Source organism: Hyaena hyaena, unplaced genomic scaffold (assembly GCF_003009895.1).
Source record: "Hyaena hyaena isolate Hyena2069 unplaced genomic scaffold, ASM300989v1 scaffold_126, whole genome shotgun sequence".
Classification (NCBI taxonomy): domain Eukaryota; kingdom Metazoa; phylum Chordata; class Mammalia; order Carnivora; family Hyaenidae; genus Hyaena; species Hyaena hyaena.
In genome coordinates this window covers 998,068-1,017,926 of record NW_024080759.1, presented here as the reverse complement: position 1 = coordinate 1,017,926, position 19,859 = coordinate 998,068, and the positions used below count along the sequence as shown (strand labels likewise).

Genomic DNA, 19,859 nt, shown 5'->3' with positions numbered 1-19,859 from the left:
TCATTGGTGAAATTGAACTTATTTAAGATACGGGGAATAGCTAAAATATTTAGGGATACTCTCACCCTTCATGAAAGGTTATTATTTTTTGGTGAGGCTGGTAGCCAGTACCATTACGAATGGGTCTGGGGCTTGGGGAGCCTTGGTGGCTCAGTCAGTTGAGCCTCTGACCCTTAATTTCAGCTCAGGTCATTATCTCATGGTTTATGGGATTGAACTTCCTGTTGGGCTCTGTGCTGACAGTGTTTGGCCTGCTTGAGATTCTTTCTATCCTTCTCTCTCTACCCTCTACCCGTCCCCTACTCACACTATCTCTCAAAATAAGTAAATAATTTTTTTTTTTTAAAGAAATGGATCTGGGGCTTGATCTCTAAATGGTCCCATGTCTAGTCATTGGGTCAAGTGATTGGACCTGCCTGATGCCAGCTATTAAAGGGAATAGAATCCTGTCTCTAGAATATTGTCAAATCTACCTCAAATTAACTTTCCTTGTAAGATGGTGGGTGGAACACCTAGGACAGACCGGATGGGATGTTGGAAGATGACAAAACAGATGCTATGAAATGTTTTGTACCCGCTTCAATGAATGTTTACTACATGTTCATGTATGTGGAAAGAATTGGTCTCAATCTGCATTCATCATAATCTACTCTTAAGGTTGTGAGGAGTAGCTCAGAAACACTAACCCCAAAAGGAAACTAAGAGTTTATATATGCAAATTAGCTCAGGTTAGTGTGCAATAAAATCTTCTATATTAATTTCTAGTGCTAGTAAATGAAGTCCAGAATGTCTGAACTTCTACAACAGATGTTTAATAAATGAGTATTTATGGAACACATGTATTGTATTTTACATCAGGTTTCCAGCACATTGTAGTGAAACTTTCTTTCTTTAATGAGAAAAACACAACAGTGTGTGTTTTTGTTGTTGTTAGTTTTTTAAAATGTGTTTTAACATTTATTTTTGAAGGAGGCAGAGAGAGAGAGAGAGACAGAGAAAGAGGGAGACACAGAATCTGAAGCAGGCTCCAGGCTCCGAGCTGTAAGCACAGAGCCTGATGTGGGGCTCGAATTCACAATGAGATCTTGACCTGAGCCAAAGTTGGATGCTTAACCGACTAAGCCACCCAGGTGCCCAAGAATAGTGGGTATGCTAATGCAAATCTGGAAAATATGTGAAAATGTTCAAATATTTTTTAAATCACCCAGAACCTTATCTTCCAGAGGTAACAATGTGTATCTTTCTTTGATGTAATTTTGTAGTTTACTTTTAAATGTAACTAGTATATCTTTCTTCTTATATTATATGATAATGTTCTTTTTTAAAAAATCTTAATGCACAGGGTATAAAGTCCAAAATAAAATCAACAATAGTGATGATAACAGGGATCTTTACCTTTTTCTGACATTTATAGATATGCACTTAATGTTTAATCATTAAATGTGGTATGGCTATTGGTTGAACTATCCTTCTATTCTTATTTTAACAAGACTTTGTGTGTTACTTATGTTGACTTTATGATATTTTGACATATTAAACCAGGAATATATAGTGGATTTTACCAGATACATTTTCAGCACCAGTTAAGATGCTTATTTGATAGTTGACTTGATATACAAAATTCCTAATACTAACCCAACCTTGTATTCTTGGAAGAAATCCTACTTGGTCAAGGTATGTTATTTATATTTATATATATATATATATTTTTTTTTTTTTTTGAGAGGGGGGAAGGGTAGAGAGAAAGGAGGACAGAAGATCCTGAGCAGGCTCCGTACTGACAGACAGCATAATGTGGGGCTCGAACTCATGAACCATGAGATCATGACCTGAGCCAAAGTTGGACGCTTAACCCTTTGAACCACCCAGGGGCTCCTCTCTCTCCTTTTTTTTTTTTTTTTATGTTTATTTATTTATTTTTAGAGACAGCGAGAGAGTGTGCACATGCATGTGAGCAGAGAGAGGGCAAAGAGAGAGGGAGAGAGAGAATCCCAAGCAAGTTCTGCACTGTCAGTGCAGAGCCCAGTGTGAGGCTCAAACCCACCAACTGATCATGACCTGAGCCAAAATTATGAGTGAGATGCCCAACCTCCTGAGCCAGCCACCCAGGTGTCCCAGTATTTATTTTTTTTAAGTCTAGTCATGAGGTTGGTCTGTAATTCCTTGTGCTCTTGTTGATAGGCTTTGATATCAGAATTAGATGAGTTTGTGAAATAAACTTGATGCCTGTATCAGTTTCTACGTAATGGAATATAAGCTCTGTGTGTACTCCTAAAATACAAGGTAATGATCTCTTCCTTAAAATGTAAAGAAATTCGCATATATAACCATATATTATACTTCCTATCTCTTTCATAGAAGAAATTCTTTGTCAGCTTTTTCCATTTCTTTCATGGCTATTGGATTATTGGTTTCTACTTATCAAATCAATTGTATACTAATTTCTATTTCCCTAGAGACTATTCATTTTAACAATTTCACTTGTAACTGCATAGAACTGTGCATAGTAATCCTACCAATTAAAAGTTTCTCCATGAAATAAGTTTTATAATCCCTTACTAAGGTTTCATTTTAAATCTCTCTCAGTCTCTCTCTCTCTCTTTCTTTCTTTTTATTCTTTCTTACGGTTTCCTTGTATTTATGTTGAAATTTATTTTCACTTTTAGGTGATTGTTCATTTTCTTTATTTTTGTTTAATAATTAAAGTACTTGCAAGTATGTGGATGGAACTAGAGGGTATTATGCTAAGCGAAATTAGTCAGAGAAAGACCAGTATCATGTGATTTCACTCATATGAGGACTTTAAGATACAAAACAGATGAACATAAGGGAAGGGAAGCAAAAATAATATAAAAACGGGGGGGGGGGTGAAACATAGAGACTCTTAAATATGGAGAACAAACAGAAGGTTGCTGGAGGGATTATGCTGGATGGGCTAAATGGGTATGGGGCATTAAGGACTCTATTCTTGAAATCACTGTTGCACTGTATGCTAACTTGGATGTAAATTAAAAAATAAATTAATTAAAAATAAAAATCTGATAGAGATTTAAAAAAATAAATAAAATTCTTTCTCTCTCTCTGTTTTTAAATTTTAGAGAGAGAATGCAAACAGGGGAAAAGGGAGAGGGAGAGAATCTCAAGCAGACTACACACTCAGAGCAAAGCCTGATGCAGAGCCTGCCACGGAGCTTGACACAGGGCTAAATCTCACAGCCTGAGCTGAAATCAAGAGTCAGACACTCAACCAACTGAGCTGCCCAGGCACCCCAATACTTAAAGCTCTTAAAGCTATTAATGTACCTACAACTATAGCGTTGGGTCTATCCCATAAATTTCAGAATGAGTGTTGTCATTATCATCTATATAGTTTTTACTTTTTTGCCACAAAAGTTACATAAAAACATTGAATTTGTAAGTGCATAGGGTTTGACTTCACTCTTTATTTACCTGTATAATTTCATTGCTTAGTAATTTTAGGTTTTCTTTTTAGCCTAATAGATCAATTATTGTAAGTGATACAGTCAAAGAGCTTAAAGAGAAAGTATACATAGACTTTGTACTATATGAACAAAGAGGATATTATTAAATCAACCTTAATTATACTTTCATATGTTCTATATTATTTCTTTTTTGTCTGTCTCATTTGTTGATGAATGAGACAAAGGTTAATGTCTTCCATTACTGTTATTTACTGGACAATTTCACTAATATAATTAATATTTTTGCTTTATATATTTTGATGCTATTATTTTAAAATGTGTAATGGTTTTTGACTGCTATAACTTCATTGTAGATTGCACCTTTTTTGAGATGAAATAGATCTCATTTCCTCATTCAATGCATTTTTACTTCAGTTGTATTTTATCTAATATTAATACTGTGACTTTAGGTTTTGTTCACATTTGCACAATATAATTTTGTTCATTCTTTTAATTTTCCCATTTTATTTGTTGTAATAAATTTGTGATTATTAATTAAATTGCTATCTAGGTTAATATGGGACAAGAATATAAGTGAGTCAAGAAGTAATAAATTAGGAACCACAACAAATTGGAGAGTGATGCCCTATCTTGGTGGGTCACTGGCTACTCGGGACTAACTAATTAGTGCTATAATATGAAAATATGTCCTGTTGTTTATTTTTTAAAAAAGGATTAAAAATACAGATTTTTATAAAAAATTTTCAATTTTGAAATACTTTGTAGCTTCTTCCTTCTAGGAAAAGAGCATCATAATCTTTGGGCTGGATAGGTACTACTGGCAAGATCTGCTTGCGGTATCTTTCAGCAGCTTACTGCTCAATATCATTACTGAACAAATTTGTAAGACTTGGACATAAATATAACTGATAATGGATAAATTTGGTCTTCTGCCACCTTGCTTTATATTGGATTTCATGCTTTGTTATTTTATTTCCTTATGGTTTGCTATATAAACCTTTTTTCACCCATTCTATATTCAGTAGATAAACACAGTCTGTTTTAAAAATGTACATAATCTGTGGTTCTAAATATGACTTCTAGGTAAATGAGGAATTTATTATACGTTCATTTTTTTACCACTATTGTATCTCAGTATATCCCAGTTTTTATTTATAAATAGAGTTAAACACTTGGTCTTGTTAAAATATTCTTATGTTTCTTTCAGAATTTAGGATAATTTCTTTCTATTTTTATAATTACATATACATATTATATTATGCAGACTGGGGATGTTTTACATTATATATTCTTCCTTCTAATTCTTTTAAAGTAAATTACCTATTCATGTGTTCTTGATTTTTTTTCAACCTTCAGCTGGAATGTGTCTTTGATTTTTTTTTTTCAAGAAAGAAGCTATAGTGTTGTATCAATTATAATTTTCAAAAATGAAAAGCACTGTAATTGAGAACTAAAATGAATATATTACAAACATTTGCCACCTCAAAACTCTTTAAATGTCAGGGTTTTTGTGTTTTTGTTTCAAGTTTTTATTTAAATTCTAATTAGTTAACATATAGTATAAAGTTAGTTTCAGGATAGATGCCAATTTTAAAATGCCTTATTATATTTAATGTCCTAGAGAAGAAGGCTAGTTGGATTTTGTGTTTTGGTACCTGTTTTGTTATTTATTTATTTATTTATTTATTTTTTTGCTATGTTTCTTTGAGGTTTTTGTTTGAGTGAAAATAATAAGGCAAGTATTCACTAGGTTATGTCCAAGTGGTAATCTTGCCATAATTCTGCCTGGTGTACTCTGAATCCTTGATTTACAGATTTGGGTCTTCTTTTCAAGTGATAAAAATGAAGGAAGAAAAAAAAATTAAATTTGTGGAGTTAAAGGCCCTCATATTCATGATTGCTCCCAAAACTTGAGGTGTTTTTTTGTTTGTTTGTTTGTTTGTTTGTTTGTTTTTGCTATGATAGCATATTTCTCTACATTGTTCTTAGGATATCAAAAAAATCATCCAGAAATTCTTCCATCATAACATCAAAACTGCAATGCTTTATTGATTCTGTTTTTGAAGCATCTCTGATTACTGTCTTATTTTCACATTCTTACTGCCTATCCTCAAAGTAGTTTTCCACAAGAGGGCTGTAATAGCCTTCTAATTACTTGCCCTGCATCTACCTGCCATCTCACATCATACCATCTCTGTCTCTCTTTCTTCCTCTCTTCGCACATATGTATCTCTCTCTCTCTCACACACACACACACACACACACACACGAACACGCACGCACACACACACACACACGCACACACACACACACACTGTTGTTTGTTTTTTTGCTTATTGACTTAAGATCAAATTCCTTCCCTGACAAACAAGGATGCCCCATTTTAATATACAAATTTCATTTTCTAGCTAAGTGGTATGGCTTATTTCTTTTTGACCATATCTGTACACTCTGGTCTCAGTAAGTTTGCTAATGTTCTATTTTCTTTGGCACCTTTTCCTATCTTACTTTTCAGAATACTACTTCACCTTACAAGATCCATCCTTCTTCATAACATTTTTCCCAGTTATACCTCCCCAAAGCACTTCATCTGTCTTTAGAATTCCCATGCCCCCTTCTGACCTGTGTTCTAGATTTTTCACCATACTTTTCTTATCCCCACTGGTGGACTTTGTCATGCCACATAAAGAATGGGGAGTCTATCTTCCTCATCTTTGATTCACTCATACTGTCTTGCACATAAAAAATGTTTAATGTTGGATGACTGCTAAGCACTGAATGACTCTTTTAGGAAATAAAACATGCCAATTCTGACGAGAGGACATCAAATTTAGCATCAAAGATCTCATTCTAAAAGTATTACCTGAACTGGTCCATTAAAAAGTGAAGAAATTCCTTTATTTCATCTATATGACTGAAGCTAGGAAGGTGTCCTCCAAGAGCTTGGCAGAATCTCTCAGCTTCCTCCCAGTTCCTTTTCCTTACAATTCTTTCTATATGAAACAGCTTAACAAAATACAATGTTAATTTGTTTTGTGGCATAATCATAAAGTATTCATAATTTCAAAATTAATTATGATCAAATGGTAGACTTTTTTATTAAATTTTTAATTCAAATATAATTAACATACAGTGTTATAGTAGTTTCAGGTGTACAATGTAGTGATTCAATAATTCAATACATTACTCGGTGCTCATCAAGATAAGTGCACACTTTAATTCCCTTCACCTATTTTACTCATCACTCCACCCACCTCCCCTCTGGTGACCAACAGTTTGTCCTCTTATCAGTAAGATTCTGTTTTTCATTTGGCTCTTTTTTCCTTTGTTCATTTATTACATTTCTTAAATTCAAATGTGTAGGCTTCTGAAATAGATTCTTATAGGTGTAATAATAAAAGGAAAATGTTTTTATTTTTACTTGTAATAAAAACAGGTAAAAAACATATACTGTGACACAGATAGGATCTGCTGACAATGTCAACTAAAGGCCAGCACAGGTGCCAGATGGATGACCTTGCTCAGCCAGGATGGAGAATGGCTCCAGCCATATACCATATTCTCCTGCTTTGCTATAACCTTGAGAAATAAATTGAACCAGTAGGTAAGGCTATAAAGGATATATATGAATACTTTGGGAGTAGACTTCTGCAGAGAAATGTGCTAAAAATAATAATTATGAACATAAAACAATGAGACCTGCCTAAATGCAGGCCTATTTTCTGATGAAGATGAATCAAAGGGCAGACTGTACTTGTCTGCTAACATTGACAGAAGTCAGCAAAACAAAACTTGCCACTTCTGACTATTTCTTTGGTTTGTGATGACTAATTTTATGGCAAAGGAACCACACCCATTTCAAAAACAGAAGAGGAGGAAATGGTACAATGGTAGATTGAATTATTAGTCCCAATTCTTCAGTTCTTTGTGATATAATTGTACATTTCTGCCATGGCCTCTTGGTGGGGGAAGAATACTTCTCCACGCCTTGATTTGGGGCCTGACCATGTGACTTGCTGTGATCAATGGTGTATTAGTGAAGATAAGGTGAACAGAGGCCTGAAATGTGTGTATATGGTTAGGTTTGCGTCTCAGGCTCCAGCAATTGACTATAAGAACAAGCCGCTGACAGCTGCTGCCTCTTCAGTCTGACACCCGGGTTGAAGGCTGGCATATCCGACTCAGAGCCTAGAGCCTGGCACCACTGACCTATAGTTGAAAACAGAGCTCACCATTCTAGCCTAAACCAAAGCAATCAATCTCTATTTGACCCAGAGATCTGTGAACATGAGACTAAATGTTTGTTGTCATAGCCACTGAATTTGGGGATGGCGTCAGTTGACTGATACAGGCCCCTAAAATAATTTTTGTTTTAATTGTAAGAACTGACAGAATTCTTCATTTGACAACAAGGATTACAGACAGATGAGAATCATAAGCAAAGCGTTGCATGGCATGTAGCTTACTCAACTTCTCAGAACAAAAGAACACTAGGAAAGAGCCAGTTCTGGCTCTGGCTTTGTTTTTTTGTTTTTGTTTTGTTTTGTTTTGTTTTTTAAAGTGTATTTATTGGGACACCGGGGTGGCTCAGTCAGTTGAGCGTCCGACTTTGGCTTTGTTCATGACCTCACAGTCTGTGAGTTCGAACCCTACATCAGGCTCTGTGCTGATGACTCAGAGCCTGGGGCCTACTTTGGATTCTGTGTCTGCCTCTCTCTCTGTATCTCCCCTGCTCACAGTCTATCTCTCTCTGTCTCTCAAAAATAAACAAATGCTAAAAAAAAATAAATAAAGTGTATTTATTTTATTTTGAGGGAGAGAGAGAGTGAGGGCTCGAGCATGCAAGAGGGCAGACAGGGAGGGAGATAGAGAATCCCAAGCAGGCTCTGGGCTGTCAACACAGAGCCCCAGGTGGAGCTCAATCTCATGAACCATGAAATCATGACTTGACCCAACATCAATAGTCAGAAGCTTAACCAACTGGGCCACCCAGGCACCCAGGCCTTGTTCTTTTGGGTAGGATGTGAGTTTATGTGGAAATGAGCTGTCTTATAACAAAGGCTCAATGGTGCTCCCAGACACCTTAGTAGGTTACATATGGGTCTGGGAGGAGCATAATTTCTACAAGGATCTGGACTAGGATAGTAGAAAGATAATCTCATTGAGGAATTGAATGAGGATGTTACTTTACCTTATAACAAGAAAGACTGGAGGGGAGACTATGCCAGCCTTCAGGACAGGGGTCTTCAGGCTTGGGAGCTACTTCTTCAGGCTCAATGGGCCCACTTATTTTCTTGCAAATTGAAAGTGCTCTGAATTTTCTGCAGTCTTTTACCTCCCACTTTCCAAGAGACTTTCCAGTAGCCATAGCCACACACCCACCTGAAGAAGCTGGGGTTAACAGAAAGTTTAATTAAACATTACATTTGAAAATTAAAGCCCAAACATTGTTGGCCCTTTATTTGAGCCAAGCTTTGGAGAAAGAATATAAAAGAAAATGGACAAAGAAATGTGTTGTTTATAATGATGATGATGATGATGATGATGATGATGATGATAATGGTGGTAATAAAGAGAAGTGTTTATTACTTGCTAAGTACTATTGTAAGAGGATTAAATGAATCAGTCCTCAAAACAAACCTCAGGAGTTGTCCTATTGTCATACTAAGGTATAGTGAAGACTAGTGACTTGTCCAAGTAAAAGGTTAGTAAGTGGTTGGTAAGTGGTTGATCCAAAATTAGAGTCCAGGAGGTCTGCATGTGGGGCTGTATTCTAAACCATTATGCTGCTCAAGGTAGCCTAAGTGGCTCATATTCATATTAGCCTAACAACTTTGAACAGTTAGTTTTAAAGCAACTTAATAACCCTCAAAACAAAACTCTTTCAGATTCAAATCCAAAGGAAGAGCTGGTATAATAAAGGTAGAAGGAGGTATATGGTAACATACATTTGTTGACTATTTATTTTATGGTAGCCAGAATTTTATTTATTCACAACATTAAGAAACAGTTTGTATTATCAGTTCCATTTTTCAAATAAAGAGTAAGTGACTTGCTACAACCATAGTTAGTGGGTGGTAGAGTCAGCACTTGAACCCAGGTTGTCTGGCAAAGTGCCATCCTTCCTTTTCCATTACACCATACTGCCTGAGGTGGGCAGAAGAAAAGAAGAGCATAGGTTGGAAAGTAATAAGGCCAACTTCCATTCCACGAAGCAGACATTGTCTCATGTCCCATACATGGACAACAATTGGAACAAGGGACTGGGAGGAAAATGCTGTGCTGCCCTGAATGTGTGTGCTATTTCCCTCCTGTTCAGCCCCCTACCCATGCCTTGTCCATGATGGACCAAGCTGGTTGAAGCTGGGAGTAAGTGTGGTGAAGAGAGCTTAATGGTAGTCTTTCTGGCTATAGAACTCAGAAAATGTCATTGTAGCTACTTTCTGAGCATCTCTCTAATCAGTGAGGCTTATCTGTGAAGAATATGACATTGACTCTAATATATCAGAATGCCTATAAAAGAAATCCTATGTGTTTTACATATTAGAACATTATAATTTAAGGTGATATTTAAGCAGGATTGGCACCTGATCCTCCATCTTCTACAAGTGAAAATATGACTTTGTTATCAGTACCATTCACATTTATGATGGTGGGGATCTATTTCAATTTTTATGTATCATTATACATTCACATGTTCCAATTATTGCTTTATAAAGAGTGGTCTTAGTGATCACATTGTACAAAAGCAAAAAAAAAAAAAATTATCCAAAGGGAGGAAAGTTGAATGCTTTATATCTCCAGTCTTATAGAAAGCCAAAATCCTCTTAAAAAGGATTTTGGGGGCACCTGGGTGGCTCAGTTGGTTGAGCGACAGACTTCAGCTCAGGTGATGATCTCACAGTTTGTGAGTTCAAGCCCAGCATCGTGCTTGCTGCTGTCAGTGCAGATCCTGTTTCAGAAGGATGAACTAACTTTCAGAATAAATAATACCTACAATATATTGCCTCCTTAATTCCCACACATTGGGAATAATAGAAATAAACACATTCAATTTTGGATAAAGAAATAAAAAGCAGAGAGATGAATATGTAAAGCATTTCAAAATGAAACTTCTAGATTCTGTTGGAGATTTACTTGGAAAAGATTAAAAAAAAAACACCTCACACTGATAGTTCTGGCTTTGTGCCATTAGAGACAGTTTCCGAGCACTGAGTTTTTTAGTTCCTTTTACTGGATTATTCATAAGGATTTAATAAGGAAGATACACACACTCCTTCTATTTATGATTCCATAGATGGACTGTCATCCTGAAGATTATCATTTTCCTCACATTTCAAAGTAAGTGAAGAACATATTTGAGAGGGATACTGCATTTCACTAGTCATCATATTCTACTACTTTAAAGGCTAAGGCACTCACCTGGCTCAAGAAAATTCCAGTTGGAAAAGGTTACAACTTGCTTTACTCCACCAACACCTGTCCAGCTATACTCTCCATGTGAATCTGTATCTCTCAGGCCAGTCCAGAAGTATTTTCCTGGAGACTTAGTATACTTTTTAATCATATCATTCAGGTATTCTTGCTCAAATCTGCAAAACAGGAGTCAAATTAGTAGGTGTTTGTTATAATGACTGAATTACTACATAAACTGAAGATGCATCTTTTTCTTAGGAAGCTTATTTAGCAAAGGGATCCAGAGTTAAAAGTTCACCAGTACAAGTCTCCTGATGGCCACACCTGCTAGTTATAGTCAGATTGCACTTGGTTCCAAAAGGGACCTCATCCTTGTAAATCTTGTAACAGGTTTCTCCATGTCTTTTCCAACCCTAAATCAGAGGAGAAATATCATCACACTGTCTCTCAAACTTGATGTCCTCAGTCTGACAGGCACTGATAAAATCTCACACTTAGAGAAATTAAGGGCATGGCCAGTAAACTCATTCACATGATGAAGGTAGGGTAACGACTTCACAGAGAACTCCCACAAGAGTGTGAGCCTGTGTCAGAAAGATGGTGTGTCTTAATTCTCTTTACCTCTAGGGCAAGCTCATCATACTATAATATTACTGGTCACATGATTTTTGAACAGGATAAATATAAATTGGGGAAGTAAAGATATCAACATTAAGAACTGTAATCACATACATTTTTATAGAAATTCATGAATAGGTAACTCTTTTTCCTATAATATTTTTTTCTTCTGTAAAAATGCCAAAATGTTATGATTCACTGCCCTCTGATTTGCTCTAACATAAATGAACAGAAGGTAGTCCTTTCTTCTATTTTCTAGCTCTGAATTGTTTCAGTTTCACCTACCAGCCTTAACCAAGAAAATGTAATATTCCCTAGAAAAACTTACACAGGGATTTTACATACCTCATCTGGAGGACACATCTTATCAGATGTTGTATCATTCATTTTTTCTCCCTTTTTCTTACATACATATTTAAGCTTCTCTTCACATGATTGGACTTTCCACTGACCTAGCTTTTTAAAAATAGAAAAAAAATTTCCACAGAGAAATTATTTTCCACATATTTAGAATTGAACTCTAATGTATTTTTAATCAATCAATCAATCAATTGATTAATTCTCAAGTTAGCTAACATACAGTGTAGTCTTAGCTTCAGGAGTAGATTCCCATGATTCATCACTAACATATAACACCCAGTGCTCATCCCAACATGTACCTTCCTCAATGCCCATCACCCATTTTTCCCAGCACCTCAAACCCCTACCCCCATCAACCCTCAGTTTGTTCTTTGTATTTAAGAGTCTCTTATGGTTTGCCTCTCTCTCTGTTTTTATCTTATTTTTCCCTTAATAACATGTGGTTACATACACACACACACACACACACACATAAATAAGAATGAAATATTGCCATTTGCAACAACATAGATGGAACTGGAGGGTATTATGCTAAGCAAAATAAGTCAGCCAAAGAAAGACAGATATGATATGATTTCACTCATATGTGGAATTTGAGAAATCTAACTTATTTTAAATCAGGACAGTTTCTTCTTCTTCTTCTTCTTCTTCTTCTTCTTCTTCTTCTTCTTCTTCTTCTTCTTCTTCTTTACAAGTAGTTTATTGTCAAATTAGTTTCCACTTAACACCCAGTGCTCATCCCCACAAGTGCCCTCCTCCATGCCCATCCCCCCTCCCCCCCACATCCATCAGTCCTCAGTTTTTGTCAGCATTCAGGAGTCTCTCATGGTTTGCCTCTCTCCCTTTCCCCCACCATTTACCCCCTTCTTCTCCCCCTTGCTCCTCAGTTAAGTTCCTCCTAATCCTCCTATACATGCACACATATGATATTTGCAGGACAGTTTCTTCTCACCGTGCCTGGGTAGCTCAGCTGGTGAAGCATCCAACTTCAGCTCAGGTCATGCTCTCCTGGCTCATGGGTTCAAGTCCTGCGTTGGGCTCTGTGCTGCCAGCTCAGAGCCTGGAATCTGCTTCAGATTCTGTGTCTCCCTCTCACTCTGCCCTCCCCACCTTGAGCTCTGTCTCTCTCTCTCTCTCTCTCAAGAATAAATAAACATTAAAAAAAAGATAGTTTCTTCTCACAAAACTGTGAGCAAGGAGCAGAGTGGGGGAGGGGGAGGGAATGAGAAAATGACTATAAATGCATGACTAAATCTGAGAACATACTCCTAGGAAATGCTATTGACCAGGCTTGCAAGGTTGCGGTTCACAGTCTGTTATTTCAGAACCATCTCAAGGTCATAGTGGAGACGAATTTCATTTTCTTTTAAGATTAACAATAAAACCATCAAAGGGCATTTAGTACAGAAGTTGAGGAAAGAAGAACTCAGCCAGCACACAGTTGCCAGAGTTGAGTCTTCTTCCATACCATATGGCCAGTTTGCCCATGGGTTATAATCTTTTGGATGTATCAACCACCCATGCTCTCAGTTTCCTCATATGTAAAATGATGGTTAGAACAGCTACTCTCTAAAAATTCCAGAATCAAAATTTTCTTCCAACTCTACTTCAACCTAGATTTCAAAGTTCTCTTTCAAATATGCTACTTAGCATTAATTTTGCTGAATTGATTAAGTCATTCTGCTTTCTTCAAATTAAGTTTCAATTGTGATAAGGGTCAGTTTTAAACACTGGAATGCTATCTAAATATGCTATCAGTTTACTCTTGCCTATTGGACCTCACTTCTATCTTTGACACTCTACCAAAGATATCTTAAATACCCTTTTAAATAGAGCACCAAATGTGACACCCTTCTAAATTCATCTTTGACAACTTTCTAAATAAATCTTTACTCTTGAAACACTTCTAAATACACATATCATTTATTGTTTCTACTTAAATCTCTCTAGAAGTTTGGGTGACACAAACCTCCTAAACAATTAGGAGTCCCCAGGAAAGGAATACAAACAAAGTATAGAGACACATATATCTTTTCTGTCAACACACAACCTGTTTTGAACTCTTAACTAAAGCATGATCAATAAATATTTAAGCATTCTACAGAAAATGTTCTCTGAAAAACATTAGACCTAATTTTTATTTTTTTATTTTATGGATCTATTTATTTATTTTAAAGTTCTTTTTTATTTTATTATTTTTTTAAATATTTTTATTGATTTCTAGGAGAGAGAGAGAGAGAGCGTGAGCAGGGGAGGGTCAGAGAGAGGGAGTCACAGACCGAAACAGGCTCCAGGCTCTGAGCTGGCAGTCAGCACAGAGCCCGACGTGGGGCTCGAACCCACAAACCGCGAGATCATGACCTAAGCGAAAGTCGGACGCTTAACCGACTAAGCCACCCAGGCGCCCCACTTACCTCTTTTTTCTAGTAGCTACCAGAAAGACAATCTACAGGGCTCTTACCTTTTATTTCCTTTCCCAGCTTATATACAAATATCCCAATCAAAGTCATCTTAATATTATTATTTAGTCTATAATAAGAATATAAATAAACCACGGAAGGTTTCCTACCTTTCCTAAATAGGAAACGCAGTTGGGAGTCTTGTTGTAGGGAACATTTGGCTCATTTTTATTCCAATATGTTAAAGTAACTTCCGTATCATCTGACCACTGAAATAAAGTTGGTATATTTTTGTTCTTAAGACCTGTCCATATTTCTTGTTTGGCATCTAAAGGAAAAATGTTTTATTTATTTATTTTATTTATCAATTACATTCTTCAATATGTACACTGTTACTAATTTTTACTTTCTGATAATGGGGTTGTAACAGCCTGATTGGTATTTATAATTAACCTATTAAAATATTGATGTTAGGAAGGCCAGGAGTCGAGTGCTCTTTTGTGGACTTATGCAGGTTAGGTGTGCCTGATTTCAGGTTTAGATAAACCTTGCTTTATGGGATATACAAATTTCTACCACTTCACTTCTACAAAAAAACATATGTATGTGTTTTCACTAACTAAAAGAAATCTGAAAAGGATTTTTGCTTTTACAAAATGGTAATTGATTATTTGTTTTATGCTATTTTGGTTTATGAAAGGTTTCATAAGAACAGTATGCTTTTGGGTAGCAGGGGAAACCTATAATGAAATTCTACAAATATAATCATAGATACTCCAGTTAGAATAGGACTGGTGTCCATCGCTGCCCTAGAATCACTATGCTGCCTTCCCAGGTAAAACAATTAGCACCATGCTGACATGGGATAGGTATACATTATTAGTTATTATGATTAGCAAAGCCTAGGAAGAGGATATAATACTGCTTGTCTAGTGTATGTTTCTTCTTCAGTGTTTAGCTTTTAAATAATTACAAAAGTAAAATAATCATTACTTAAGCATATGGAACAACTTAAATAGTATTTAGATTATGAGAAGAGGGAAATTAACCATTGGCTGTAGAGTCAAATTGGTAGCTACTAGCTAATGTGGTTATTTTTACATTAATTAAAATTAATTAAAAGTAAAAATTCAGTTCCTCAGTTATATTTCGAGTGCTCAAAAGCCACAAATGGCTGGTGGCCATTGTATTAGACAGCATAGATTACAGAATAGTTCCATCATCGTAGAAATTTCTGTTGGACAGTGCTGATCTCTAAGGATGATTGTAAGCTTTTCATTCCCATGAAGAGTCTGAAAATTAGGGGTGCTTTAGAATGTTTTAAACCTCTCAAGAAGGATATTTTAAAAACTTACCTCCATTATGGAGTTTTGTGACAACAACCTCCACATCTGCTAAAGAATGAATGCTGATGAGGTCACTGCTTAAGGCTTTGCATTTCATATGTGCCTTATCCCAGGAATCACTTTCATTTACCAGCAGATAGCAAAACCCATTATTTGACATCCAGCCTTCATCACAGTGCGTATCTGAATATGTCCAAATATCTGGGGGAAAAGCATCTATTTATATTCCAGTAAGGACACATCAAAAACATTGCAAATTCTTTCTCACATTATCAGGATTCTGGAAAACTAGGAAATGTGATGTCAAATAGTACAAGGACATGAATTTATGTGGTGCTTCACTCTACATAGCACTGTAAGAGTGACTACAGGGATGCAGGTAATGATATGACTTTAATGTGATACAAATGTGCTACATGATTGGGCTCAGACTCCTTGAGGAGGGACTGCCCTTAGTACTAGTTGATAGAAGAATGATGTAGGGTAAGCCATTTGCTGACAAATCTCTTCCTTGCTAAGGTATTTGTTAGGTTCCCCTCCAGTCTCTGACTCTGAGAGGTTATGAAGTCCAACCTCCTTTCATGTATGGTCAGATTAGCAAGGGAAAGTGCATTAATGCTCACTGTTGAACAAAGGACAGGCAGAGATTTAAGAAACAGAGTAAAACATTTATAAATTCCACATGAAAGAGAAGATAGCACTAGACAGAAAGGGCACAGGGCCTCTCTGGACCTCTTCTTTCCTTCCCTCTACTAGACCTACATCCTCATAGAATTAGTGATTCTTTGTTTTGACCATGTTAAAACTCACTCAAATTATAGTCAAGAAAGATTGGAGAAAAGACTGAGGTATAAAACCATACAAAATACTTCTACTCCTCTTAATAGAATTAGAAATTAAGTTAATTACTCAGACTTTGTGGATTCAGAACTGTTTGGAATGTCTGTTGTATGGAAACACAGCATCTTAAAAATGTAAACATTGAAAGATAAAAGTCAGGTCAAGTTAGCTTCTCACACTTGAGAACAAGAGAAAACAAGAGAACTCAACTAATTTTAAGTTTCTGAAATAGAACATGGTATTATTATTATATTTTACAATTATGATAAAGGAACAGAGGAAAAAACACCCATAATTGAACTTAGAATAAATGTTTTCCTATTCTGGTCTTTGTCTCTATGAATACATATTTTTACAAGATTGAAATGATAAATAGGCATATCATTTTGTTATGTTATTGTATTTTCCTGCTGTCACAGTTATTTTAATAAATGCATATTATTCAATCATGTGGAAACATCATGATTTACTTAATAATTGCTACTCTGCTACAGGATATTTACTTGATCTATCATCAGTCATCCTGTTTTATTTTCATCTGTGCTGTCTTTCCTATTATGCTTTTTCATGTATGGACTAAATTTGGTTTGAATCAACTTGGAAGATAAATGTTCATTTTCGCCTATGACTTTAAACATCTTCCAATAATTTATATTCTATATAATTATTTTTCAGTCTTAAAAAATAGTTTTATGCTCCTATAGGGATAAGCAATTTTATTCCCTTCCCCCAACATTCTTTAAACAAGACATTTTAAAACCTCCTTTTTTTCTCTCCCAGTTTTCAGTATTAGTTTTTCTTGCTCAGGAGGATTTAATCAAACACCAGGTGTGTGGTGGGCCCTGTGCAAGACAGTAAGGGCACTCCTCTTCTTATTCTTTCAAAGGCTTCTGAAGTTTCTCTGCACCTCAGAAGTTTCAACTGTTCCATGATTCTCTTATACTTTCAATCCCTTGGGAAAAAACCCTCCTTGTACACATTTTGGACTTCTGCACTCCACCTTTTCTACTTGATCTATCAACACAATAACCTAAATAAGCAGCTTGGTGAAAAAAGACATAGCAGGGGTGGGCATCGTGGGGGCAGGAATGGAAACCCTAGGAAAGTTCCCATGTCAATGATTTTTTTCATTCTCACAGAGGCAGGTAAAATATAGGACCTGAGTGCACATCAGCATCATCAGGCCCACAGAGTCTTTGATTTGCCCCAGATTTCAAATCTGGGGTGGTGGGTCCTAAGAATTTGCATTTCTAATGGGTACATTTGATACCAATACTCTAAGGAACCACACTCTGAGAAACAGTGCTCTAAAGAAAAAAGCCACCTTTGAATAGAAATATATTTCTTACCGAGGATATCTCTGCCTTCTTGTGGGGATATATCAAGCCAAAGTTGATATATATAGTTGATGACATCTAACCACTGGGTCAAAATGAAGTCGTTTTTAGCATTGGCAGTATCAGGTGAAGGAAAAGTGGAAATAGATATCTAAAATGTATTTACTTGACTTCACAAAACTATAACTTTAAGACCTACTTGCACAGAAACTGGAAAAGATACCTGTGAACTCCACTGTGTTATTTAATGGTTTCTTGCAGACATAGGGCAGTTGAGCTTCACAGGAAAAACTCTGCCATAGACCAGACCTGGCATCCATTCTTGCACAGCTTGATCCACCTATTATCATAGGTGTACTAGGCATATCTTAAATGATTAGAAAGAGAAAGTTAGGGCCAAAGTGGTGGTTAGAAAATATAACTTGTATTCCTAATATTCTGCTTTTATGGGAGCTCATAAAATAGATAAAACCTTCTACTAAAGCCTCCATGGACACTCATGTGCTTAAATATGTCTTTCTTCTAAAATACAGCATACAGGGTGAAACACTCTGATACAGGGTGAAACACTCTGATACACTATGGTTAACTCAAAAACAAAACCCAAACAAAAACCAAACCTCTCCCCCAATCAACTTCCATGTCATATTCTATGGTAAGTAGCTCTTAATCTGCTACTCTATACCATAGGTATACTATACTGATTTAAGATTTGGTGATGCCCTTAAGACCTTAAATTAAAGGTTAAATTGTCTTTAAAGATTTTATTTACTGAGATAATAGAGAATTTATTCACTGATGATGAAATTTCATTAAACAAAAATGACTATTGGTATTTTATTGCACTTAACTCATATTTTTTATATGTGTACAGAATGCATTTGTATGAAGCTAGTGTTAATTTTCAGGTTCTACATTTTTCAGAAGGCTGAGATTTTGATTTTTATTTGAGAGAGAGAGAGAGAGACAGAGAGAGAGAGAAAGAGAGAGAGAGAGAGACATAAGGAGAGGAAAAGAGAAACTTAAGCAAGGCTCATGTTTAGTGTGGAGCCTGACATGGGGCTAGATCCCATGACCTTGGGATCATGACCTGAGTTGAAATCAAGAGTCAGTTGAATGTGCTGTGTTCAAACCCCAGTCAGACTCTGCACTGGGCATGGAGACTACTTAAGATTCTCTCTCTCCCTCTGCCCCTCCTCTGTTTATGCTTCCTTGTACTTTTTCTCTCTGAAAAAAATTAATTGCATAAAAAGGTATCTAAATTTCTTTTGGGGAGAAAATATATTGGCTAACTAGGGTTATTTTTTTTTAAATAGTTTATTATCAAGTTGGTTACCATATAACACCCAGTGCTCATCCCAACAAGTGCCCCCCTACATGCCCATCATCCCCCTTCCTTTCTCCCCCACCCCCATCAGCCCTCAGTTTGTTCTCAACATTCAAGAGTCTCTCATGGTTTGCCTCCTTCCCTCTCCTTAACTATTTTTCCCTTTCCCCTCCCCCATGGTCCTCCATTAAGTTCCTCCTAATCCACCTATACATGCAAACATGGTATCTGTCCTTCTTTGCCTTATTTCGTTCAGCATAACACCCTCAAGTTCCATCCATGTTGCTACACATGGCCAGATTTCATTCTTTCTCATTGCCGTGTAGTATTCCATTGTATAGATAAACCACATCTTCTTGATCTATTTGTCAGTTGATGGACACTTGGGCTCTTTCCATGTCTTGGCTATTGTTGAGAGTGCTGCTATGAACATTGGGGTACATGTGCCCCTATGCATCAGCATTTCTGTATCCCTTGGATAAATTCCCAGCAGTGCTATTGCTGGGTCCTAGGGGAGTTCTATTGTTAGTTTCCTGAGGAACGTCCACACTGTTTTCCAGAGGGGCTGTACCAGTTTACATTCCCACCAACAGTGTAGGAGGGTGCCCATTTCTCCACATCCTCGCCAGCATCTAGAGTCTCATGATTTGTTCATTTTAGCCACTCTGACCAGTGTGAGGTGATATCTCAGTGTGGTTTTGATTTGTGTTTCCCTGATGAGGAGGGATGCTGAGCATAATTTCATGTGTCTGTTGTCCATCTGGATGTCCTCT

General features: G+C 36.4%; 1 protein-coding gene across 2 annotated transcripts in view; it reads right to left on the bottom strand.

The window, feature by feature from the left end:
- Positions 1-19,859, bottom strand: part of LOC120235303 (lymphocyte antigen 75) — a 144,975-nt gene that overhangs the window by 96,082 nt on the left and 29,034 nt on the right. For both annotated transcript variants that reach the window (XM_039237534.1, XM_039237533.1), the window contains exons 6-13: positions 17,983-18,126; positions 15,592-15,783; positions 14,407-14,564; positions 11,823-11,933; positions 11,184-11,272; positions 10,866-11,035; positions 8,635-8,834; positions 6,307-6,449 (exon numbers count right to left, since the gene is read on the bottom strand). In XM_039237534.1, coding sequence (XP_039093465.1) covers positions 6,307-6,449; positions 8,635-8,834; positions 10,866-11,035; positions 11,184-11,272; positions 11,823-11,933; positions 14,407-14,564; positions 15,592-15,783; positions 17,983-18,126 — 1,207 coding nt within the window. The remainder of the gene's footprint in view (positions 1-6,306; positions 6,450-8,634; positions 8,835-10,865; positions 11,036-11,183; positions 11,273-11,822; positions 11,934-14,406; positions 14,565-15,591; positions 15,784-17,982; positions 18,127-19,859) is intronic.